Source organism: Dasypus novemcinctus, chromosome 6 (genome assembly GCF_030445035.2).
Source record: "Dasypus novemcinctus isolate mDasNov1 chromosome 6, mDasNov1.1.hap2, whole genome shotgun sequence".
NCBI classification, from domain to species: domain Eukaryota; kingdom Metazoa; phylum Chordata; class Mammalia; order Cingulata; family Dasypodidae; genus Dasypus; species Dasypus novemcinctus.
This window is the reverse complement of record NC_080678.1, coordinates 52,084,065-52,094,855: the sequence shown is the minus strand read 5'-3', so window position 1 is coordinate 52,094,855 and position 10,791 is coordinate 52,084,065. Positions and strand designations below refer to the sequence as shown.

Sequence of the window (10,791 nt, the reverse complement as noted above, 5' to 3'; positions counted from 1 at the left end):
GTCTCCACGCACAGCCTCACTAATGTGGTGCCCACAGGATAACTTATGAAGCTAGTGTTTCAAAACATCTCTAACCTTCCTTACTCTTGAGACTGTGGTCTCCTCCCCAAAAGAGAGGAACAGATGTTCATGAGCAGTAGCAGCAAGACTTACAATGAGTAAGGACTGGGAAAAGATGAGAAAGAAAGATTTAAGTCCAGCCAAAAGGAAAAGGGAAGAATAAAAAGGCAATTAAATCATGGACAAACCACATACACACAATTCTTCAGGCCTGAGGCTCACTGAGTTTTATTGAAACCTTTAAATAAGACACTTAAATGTTACAAAGTAGTAGTATTCTGCTTGCATATATTAACCAATACTAAATACTGTTATTAAAGCTAAAGTAACTATATCACAAAAACATCTGTCCACCTGAGAGTACTGTAAGGCAACATTGCACGAAAAGTATGTGAACATGGGCTTCCTGGCATAGGGATGCAAATCAGGACTAGAAATATGAACATACAACTGCAAAAAGAAAACAAGTCCCTGAATCTTGGTGTGAAAACAGTTATGGTCACATTTTTTTGTGTAAAATAAAACTTGGACGCTCTTCTCATGGGCAGCCACAGGGTTTTTCTGCACCATGACATCATTACTGAGATAGAGAAGCTGGTTAAAAGAAAACCAGCTGGTAACCAGTGATAAAGTCTCTCTATGGGATTCAGTGCAATTAGTTTTCAAAGATTTCAGCAGATTATTTTGCTTGGCCTGAGCCATTTAACCATTTAGTAACTCACAGCTATCGCAGGCAAGTTTGATAAATAAAATTCATCATGGGATCTTTGTAACTGGCGCAGCTGGGATTTCACTGCATTTAACTCTGTACCTACTGAATAAGCATGAAAAAAGTATCACTTAGGTGCATAAATACAAATCCTTAGATGGGAAAGCAAGGAGATGAAAGCTAGATACTTTTACACTGAGATTTTCTCAAGTTATTTATTAATGAACATCAGTTTAAAAAGCCAAACACGTGTAATTTGTCTTTGGTGGGAATAAAAAGGTAATACATCGCATTTTAAATGGGAAGGATATGCAAAATGATTATAAGTATCTTTTCACAAAGACTTAAAGAAACAACACTATAGTTGAGACATTAATTCCTTAATCAGCTGGTGATTTTACTTAAACAAAAAACAAAAATAGCTAGTGAGTTTCTAATCCTCAAGGGAGAGAATTTGGAATCTTCAAAGTCTCACAATTTCCTTGGATATAAAAAGAAAAAAGACCTGGGAAAGAACTCTACATCTTTTAAGTCTGGCTTTCATATTTCCTCATTAGATGAATAATTCCATTATACAACCTCCAAGGGGCATCCAAGCCCCAGATAAAGTCGAGATGCTCCCATTCAGGAATAGTCTTGTGGTACACCAAGCGGGTGATCTGGGTCAGTAAGACATTGACATCTTTGATGTCTGCAAGCACGTCATGTCCCCCATTCCAGACTGCAGTCGGCACCAGCATGTCTTTCATGTTGTAAGTGGGAGGGTAACTCTACAATTTAAAAAAGAAACAGGGGGGCTTGTTTTTTTTTTAATTTTCAAAATCACAAAGAATAGTCTTCATTAAACATGTAGTCACTTTGATGTGAGTAGAAGAGATAAACTTTTGAAAATCTCTATCAGGATACCTTTTCAATTACCATTACCAGAACAATCAAAAAACCAAACCCACAGTGAAGGATAAAGACTGCTAGTCATTGAGATGCTACCATATGCCACATGGGGCACCATGATGGGGCCGGGTCCCCTGTGAGAGGCACAGCTCTCCGCACCTACCAGATGGCAAGTAGAGGAACCAAGGGCTTGGGAAGGTGCTTTGGCAATAAAGCCTCCCATGTTCTCCCTTGGGGATGGAAGGCAGGCTGTAAAAATTCTCTAAACATCAGGTTCCTCATCTGTACATCTGAGATAATCACACCAATTGTACAGGAGGCAGGGGAAATGCACCATACACTCAGCACTCAAAAATGGTGATTTTACCTGTATGTGGAAAAGGAGGCCTAGGCAATGTAATGAGGCCAATGCGCCAGAGCCAGCAGGTCACAACCCTAGGATGGTCTGACTGTTAAGTCCGTGTCTGTAGTAAGATGAAATGACATGTCACAGTGGAGATTCATATTTACTGCCCACGACAGGGCAAGGAGGAGAGGCCCATCCCACAACACCCACCACAGGGCTTGTGTTGTTTTAGAATCAAATGAGGAAACACAAACACGTTCCTGTCTAACTCTCCCAAATACTTCCCATAGTAATGAACCCCATCAGAACCCAGTAACCCAGGCTGGCTTCCTTGATGAGTTTTCAGGCCCATTTTATTCTGAAGACTTTGAAGACTTTACCTGGCTGTAATGGAAATAATTCTTGGCACTGCTTCCCCAGTCAAAGGCTTGAAACTTTTGGAATTTAATAGCCTGAAAGGAAGACAGTTTGGGAAAAAGTTATCTGATACAGAAGTTTGAGATAACCTCATAGGTTGCTAGACTTAGTCACAGCCTCAGAAATTATTTTATATAGACCACATTTACTCTTTATCTCCAAACTGTAATTTAAAATTAAGTAACTTTTTTTCACTTTCCTTTACTACATGACTCAATTTTTCATAGTATAATTGGACAGGAGCTATAAGAGGGCACATAAAAGCAGCTACAAACATATGCTTTGAATTATACTAGACCAATACTTGCTTCCATTGGATGACCTTTAGATGATGTTTTCTGCTTAAATTTGAATTAAACTTTTTCAGAGAATAACTCTTTTCTTGGGAAAGAAAATATTGATAAGAAAGCATCATGTGTTCTATATACCCATCCTACTTGTCTAGTAATGCTATTTCTTTATTTGTCAATAATGTAACACTTTTTCTTTTTTGCGTACCAGAGCAGGTGTAATCACCAAATTGTACTGCAGGTCAGTACGACTTGCACCTAGTTGGGGAGATTAAAGTCATGGGTTGATATCTTATTTACAATTCTAACATATGCATATTTACAAGAGTCCAATATAAAACTATTAACAGTCACTTTTTTATTTTTTAACTTCTTTCTCTCCCCTTCCCCCCAGCCCACCTCAAGTTGTCTGCTCTCTGAGTCCATTCACTTTGTGTTCATCTGTGACCTCTTCTATCCTTATCAACGGCACCAGGAATCTGTGTTTCTTTTTGTTGCATCATCTTGTTGTGTCAGCTTTCTGGGTGCACGGCGCCATTCCTGGGCAGGCTGCACTTTCTTTCGTGCTGGGCAGCTCTCCTTACAGGGCTCGCTCCTTGCGCGTGGGGCTCCCCTACGCGGGGGACACCCCTGCATGGCACAGCACTCCTTGCGCGCATCAGCACTGCGCATGGGCCAGCACTTGACATGGGTCAAGGAGGCCCGGGGTTTGACCTGCAGACATCCCATGTAGTAGGAGGACACCCTATCCATTGGGCCAAGTCTGCTTCCCAAAGTCACTTATTTTTAAAAATTTGGAATAATGCAAAGCCATACTTCCCCCAGACCCCCAAGTTAAAAATATGTCTAGAATTAAATCCATAACTGGCATTCCTAATGAATTGGAAACTATGTGTAAGTTTTGACCACATGATGGTACCACATTAACTGGTACAAAGAGATAGCCAACCATGCTTTTGATGTATGTGAAGTTTCAGTCCTTATCAATTGCATACAATTCTACTGTCTGATATAATAAAAGGTAGTGTAATTAGATACCACAGAGGATTGCTAAAGGAGAAATTTTAGCATCTGCTTTTGTTATTTCAAATGACAGATATTAAATATATGTGGCACATTTAACAATCAGAACAAAATATGGATTTACAGCACCTCTTAGGACACATGCTTCCTCTCCAGTTATCAGTGAAATATCTCAATGCGAGCTGCTCTGCTGCTGTACTCAGACATGAATTTGCCACTTGGTCAAATCTGTATTACAGCATTTATGTAAAGTTGAGTATGAATATAAAGGGAAAACTTGTCTATCATTCATGCTAAATTTCTAAGCTTGAAATTTGTACTGAGAGTCACCTTAGTACTTCAAAAACTATTCACTTGAAAAGGCACCTCAGAAGGAGGGAAATATGGAAAAGTTTGCTTATAGTAACAAAAACACGAAAATAAGCTAAAGTTCTTTAATAGATACTTGGTTAATTGCATTATGTTACAACAATATACACAAACAGTATGCTATGCCATAATAATAAATATAAATATAAGATAGAAACAGAAAACTGTTTCTAAAGAATGTTTATAAATAATATTAAGTGGGAAATAGTCAGAAATTGAAACACAGTAGGTACTATGGTTACACTTATGTAACAACATGTGGCTGAAGACCAGGTGGAAATAATTGTAATATTAGCTTACACAGTTTTAAAGTGACATTTAGAAAGTTATTTTTAACTCTCAATTGCTAATAAAAATGTAAATAGTACTTCTTTATAATACAATATGTATTGAAGTCTTCAAAATAGTCCAACAGTCTGACGACTAAGTCTCCTGCTTCAAGTGTATCCTAAGAAAAACAAACTGCCTAATGTATAAAGACATATCTATACTACAATATAACACAATATATTCCCAGGATGGTTTGATATTGCAAAGAGTCTATAATGAGGAAGAGATGGTGGGGGAGTAGTGAGAGGCAGAAGGGGGTGAGGGAGGAGGAAGAAGAGGAAGAGGAGGAGAAAAAATGCATGCAATGGAAAACTTTCTCTGCATTAGGAATACTTTTGAAATTTAGTTTTGACCTGGACATTGTCACCCCTAGCGTCCATTCTTGCCTTCCTGCTTTCAGTGCTAGAACCACTCAGGTGTTCACTGAACACCTGGCCACCCAGTAGAAAGCACACCTCCCACCCCCCTCACAACTAGGCATGGCCATCTGGCTCACTTCTGAGCTACCTCCTAAACATCAAGGCCCTTGCCCTTCTTCGCTCCCCACTTCCTGTGGAACGGACATGGAGATGACCCAGCTTCACCCAGGCAGAGGAAGACAGCACCCAAGGATGGCAGAGCTACAGTGTGGAGTACATTAGTCCCTGCATGATTTTGCAGTACACACCCACACCCCTCCACCACCACCCCAGACCACTGATCTCTGTATTACGAGAAAGAAATTGCTTCAGTGGCTGTATTTCTGTGTCTCTGATACAGCAACTCAGCCTGTATCTAACAAATACAATGCTATTTCATTAAATAAGAAGGAATGTTACAGAAAGTGCATGTCCTGTGATCCTACTTTAGTAATGGGAATGACTATACCAAACAATTGTAAGATTATACCAAAATACTACACTACTACCCCTGGGTGGTACACACAAGGTGGTTTTTCTTCTTTGCAATCACATACTTTCTAAAATATGTGCAAACTTTATATTAAATGTCCTTTTTACAATGTTTTAAGGAGTATTTTACCAGGAATTTTTTTTTAAAGTTAGGTTGCACACAATGGAGTACATTGTCAGCTGGGGCACTTATTAAAAATGCAGATCCCAAGGACACACTCCCTAGGAATTCTGAGTTTCAACAGATCTTGAGGAGGGACCAAGAATCCACATTTTCACCTGCACCCTAAGTATTTCTGACCAACAATAAAGATGTACGAGAACCAGGCTTCACACAGGAATGAGCACTGGGGCTTCGGGCAGGGCCCGCAAGAGGGCCAGAGAGAGAAACGAGAGTCTCAGCTCTGGGGCTCTTTGGAACTTGTCAGGCTCTAATGAGAATAACATTTGTAAACTAAATTTAACAGACAAGTAAAGATCTAGGTTTTGTAAATGAATAATGGAATGTTAATTAAGCAAAAAGCAAACTTCTGACTGTACTGTGAATAAAATGGCCTTTGAGGGCACCTCCCAGCTCATACCATAGGAACCTCCAAAATCCACACCTGACTTGGGGCTTTCAGCCGCCAACAGCCAGGCCCCGCCCACCTTCAGCAGCCACTCCCAGCAGGCACTGGGGCTGCCTCCTGGAGCAGCCTGACCAAGGGGTCCCCGACAGGCAGGGTGGCAGCCTCTGGCCAACAGCCCAGAGGAGGCGGGATCAAGGAAAGAGTCCTGTGAAGTCACTCTGCCAAGCAGCTATTTTCCTGGCAAAGAGATGACACAGAAGGCACAAGGGTCAAGGGCAAGGCTGCCTTCTGCAGGGAGTCTGGGCTTTGGAAATGGTTATGAAAGAAATTCCAAAGTAAGTAGAGCCTAAAGTCACAAGGTAACAAGTGGGCAAGAGAGCTGTGCTGGGGAACTCAGCCTGCAACCCTGACTCCAGTCAGCTGCCACATAAAAGGGGCCAGAACAAGAGTAGGGCTCCTGCTAGGCTAGGGGGTGGTCATGGGTACTTTGCCAAGGATCTGAGAATCAGGCGCTTGCAAGGTCACTGAGCTAGAGCATAGCCAGCCTGTGCCTTCAGTCAGCTGAGTCACCCTCCACACATCCTTAGGAGTGCACTAACTGCTGAGGCGACAGAATTTCACCCTTTCTGGCAAAATGTCCTCAAGGGTAGAGGGGAAAAGGCTCAGAAAAGTTAGAGGGAAAAGTATAAGAAAATAAAAGAAGAAAGAAAATATCCCAACTACAAAAAAAAAAAAAAAAAGGTAGGGGAATTTTGGTGGTAGGTCTAGAAAGAAAACAAGTGACTGTAAACAGACATGTGATTAGGAGAAAAGCAGGAGCCTGAATGAATGTGCAAATGTGAGGATTTTCAAAGGGTCCAGGACACCTTAAAAGGTGAAAGTGTGCTATGCAGCATGTACTGCACTACTTTCCATTGCAGGTGCCCCTGGGCTAAACCTCAGCAATCTGTCACTGAGTCACTGACATCTGAAATGCAGCTGACCTTCACAACAAGGAGCTGAAGCCTCGCAGGTTCCTTTCTGGCTCCTGAGTGGTAAGTCCAGAGATACGCTAAGAACAGGACTCCAGGGGAGGATATTTCTGAGGCCACTGAGTTCACTAAAGTGCTATCACATGGCAAAGCTTCCCCAATCTGATGAAGCAGAAGCTGCTATTGGGCAGCTGTTAATTTATTTCTGAAAATACAGATTCTCACTGCTCAGCAAACAAAGGGAGTGACAACTGATAGGCTGATAATAATAGGCTTAAGTTGTCTATCTACTGATCTTCCAGGCATATTATGCTTACAAGGTAAATACTGAAATAGAAGCGTCTATCTCCAAAGCTACTCTAAAATCATGTTTTATCAAGCAATATGGAAATAAAATAAATCTGAGACTCAATGAATAGCAGAACATCGAAGAGAAGGGAAGAGAAAGGAAATGAGTCAACTAATTTACTGTTTGGTGAACCTGTGGTATGGTGTAGTATGCTCCAGAGAGGACAGCAAAAGTCAGACTAACCCTGTGGAATCTAGGACTCTGGGGAAGGAAATCAGCTCATATTTGTAAGCAGATTGTCCTTTTACTTAGAAAACATTTGCAGAGAGGTACTGCATGGAATGCGCAGACCTTTCTAGCAATGATGCTACACAAACCCCCAACTTTGCTCCTGGAATACCTACCTGACCCCAGTGTAACATGTTTTGCACAGAAGTTCCAGCAGGACAGTGTGTGGTATATACAGCCACTCTAGACTGCAAAATAAATACGTTGAAATATGATTGAAAACAGCACTAATTTGACATCAATAATATATATACATTATCCTTTAAAACATTAAAAACTACAGAGCTGTAACCTCAAAGATATGAGAGATTATGGGAGGGAAAAATTTCTCGACTATAAATAAGCCCTATAAATATGTACAACACACACACACAGACTATATAGGAAGGAAATGAAAAGCAACAACATGGTAATCACGCAGCCTAATGGGTTGTGATTATAGGTAGTTTTTTTTTTCTTCTTAATGCTTCTCTGAATTTCCAAATTTTACATACAAATTTCATATTACTTTTATCAGCAGAAAAAAGAAAAATGAATAACATTTTAAAAAATCCCTGCAGCCTTCACTCCAGAATTTTAAAACCTGTTTTCAAAAATACATTACAAAATACAAATATATTTAGGAACATCAGTTTTTTGCTGGCCAAAGGTTTACATGTTATAAAATAAATACACATGCACATATACATGTATGTACATATATATGGAAACAGTCATTCAAATTTAAACACACAGTAATTTTTTAAAAGAAACAAATCACTAGAATATCAGAAATTGTAGCAAAACTTCTCATTCAATCTTTCCATATAAATACAACATAGAAAGGTAATAACTGCTTGCCTGTTGACCACAGCAAAGAGCATTCTAGGCACCTACTGAAATTATTCTCCTGTCTCTGAAATGAAAAGCCCTTTGGAGCTCTAATGAGGTTGTTCCTACCTCAGCTACATCATCTAATCCAAATACATTCACAGACAAAATAAAGATACTGAAAGCTTAAAGTAGTCTTACTATAAACATACATACATATTTAAATTTTTCTCATTAAATCCACTCAGAACAAAAAGGAGATTTCCACAAAGCTCCTTCAGAATGACATGTGTACAAATATGAGTACTAAGCCACTTCAAAAATGCACTCTTCGGAAGAAATTCTTTGACTCCAAATAAATCCTATAAAAGAGAAACAAACCCAAGAATCTATTCAGTATCTCTTTCTGGTACAAAGGTTTCCATGACCCACCTTAGAAGCAGAGACCAGAGGCAAGGATATCCGTGGATGAACTCAGGAGTAAAATGACAACCAGTGGAGATTCAAATAGGATACTGATGCCATAAGTTTACTAAGGCAAAATCTGATAATCTACCCCAATGTTACAGACCTGTGCCTAAATTCTCAAAATGAAGGAAAGGAGGCACAAAATCTACTCATTTTACAGCTGCCTTGTATAGTGAGAAAGAGTCCTAATGCTCACTCATCCCAGAGCCAGCCCCAGACAGTTTTCACCTGACTGTGATGGACTGATCCTGACTTCTGAGAAAGACTTGAGGCTGTGATTGATTAGCAATTTCTGCTGAGGTACATCCACCTAGTCCAATCAGGGATCATGAAACAAATTGGGCATACTACCTGTTTTTGAAAATAAAGTTTAATTGGAACACAGACACACTTATGTATCTATGTATTGGCCCTCGCTGCTTTTACACTACAACAGCAGAATTGAGTCATGGCAACAACATACATATGGCCTATGAAGCTGAAAATATTTACTATATTTACTATCTGTCCTGTTACAAAAAAAATTTGTCAACACCTTGTCTACCTCCTTCCTGACCAATTGTCACTGGACCTGTGCTCAAGTAGATCCAGGGTAATTATTATGCCCACAAGGTAAACCTTCCCACACTTGTACAACAGGAAACAAATCTTCCTTATATTGAACACAAACCCATTTATAATTTACACTCTCCCTCATTCCTACCCTCTGGAGGGTCAAACAGGAATGAAAAACTCAAATGCCTAAATGGCAGCATGTAAATATAAATTAGTAAAACTGTGAAAGGAAAATGCCCACCTGTCTCAGTGTTTATGACTAGGGACTGTTCACAACTGCAGAGAACTGGAAAGCTTGTGCTCAGTCTACAGGGTACAACTGCAGCAGGCTCTGTCCTGTCTGGGGATAGAACTATGGGCCCAGTGGTGCACAGCTTCTTCCTCTCCCCCCAAAATAATCAGCAATCAAGATTTTAATGTTAAATACTCTACATTTTAACTGGTGGAATTTAAATTTAAAACATGCTCCAACCATATATTCAACCCTTCTTCAGGAAAATTTAACCCATGAACATACAAGCTTGTGATTTCTATGAAATCTGTCTTCTACAAGACATCCTATCAAGATCTAAAGACCACCACTGGGTCGCCTTTCATTTTTCTGTTTTCCAGGCTTATGGCTCTAGTATTAGCTGGGGAGATTGAGGAAGCAAATTTGGCATGCAGAGGTCAAGTGACATGAAAAGGCATTTTTATAAATTCTTGCTTTGAGACTACATAATAGTCACATGTGACAAGAGCATGTTTGTGAGGCTCTCTGTTAAAACAAATAGAAAGAAAGAAAAAAGAACAACAAGCATGGGAAGTAGATTTGGCCTAACAGATAGGACATCCGCCTACCACATGGGAGGTCCAAGGTTCAACACAGGGCCTCCTTGACCAGTGTGGAGCTGGCCCATGCACAGTGCTGATGCGTGCATGGTGTGCCATGTCATGCAGGGATGTACCCCACATAAGGGAGCCCCACGCACAAGGACTGCACCCTATAAGGAGAACTGCCCAGTGTGAAAAAAGTGCAGCCTGTCCAGGAATGGTGCCACACACACGGAGAGCTGACGAAGCAAGATGGCGCAACATAACGAGATACAGATTCTGGCTGCTCCTGACAAGAATATAAGTGGACAGAGAAGAACACACAGCAAATTGACACAGAGAGCAGACAACTTGGGGGGGGGGGGGGCGGAAAGGGGAGAGAAATTAATAATAATAAAAAAAAGGACATCAAGCAATTAAGTTAATAGGATGACCCATCAATGACCTAAATCACAATAACTCATTTTCCTTTGACTGACGTGGGATGTGAGGTTGACTTTGTACTTCAGAACTGCTACCCAGCACTAATGTGACAAACTCCACAAAATTACCCTGAAGGACAGAATATACAGACAATGCAAAAATCACCTTACGTATATACAGATCTACACATATCAACTTTGATTTCTTTATAATTTGTCTTTTGAGAAAGAAGTAGAAGGAAAATTTAACATTCACAGAAGGAACATGCACTTGTCAGAGC

General features: G+C 40.2%; 1 protein-coding gene across 4 annotated transcripts in view; it reads right to left on the bottom strand.

Moving 5' to 3' along the window:
• Positions 1 to 261: 261 nt before the first annotated feature.
• The window catches only part of LOC101414075 (lysosomal acid lipase/cholesteryl ester hydrolase-like), a 36,715-nt gene continuing 26,185 nt past the window's right edge, over positions 262 to 10,791 (bottom strand). For 2 of the 4 annotated variants that reach the window (XR_011649024.1, XR_011649026.1), the window contains 4 exons: positions 7,559 to 7,630; positions 2,387 to 2,458; positions 2,028 to 2,124; positions 262 to 1,539 (listed from right to left, as the gene is read on the bottom strand). Coding sequence is in view for 1 of the 4 variants with exons in the window: in XM_071215784.1 (XP_071071885.1) it covers positions 1,515 to 1,539; positions 2,387 to 2,458; positions 7,559 to 7,630 (169 nt within the window). In the remaining 3 variants the exon portion in view is untranslated. The remainder of the gene's footprint in view (positions 1,540 to 2,027; positions 2,125 to 2,386; positions 2,459 to 7,558; positions 7,631 to 10,791) is intronic. The other 2 variants (XR_011649025.1, XM_071215784.1) reach the window with 2 other exon arrangements.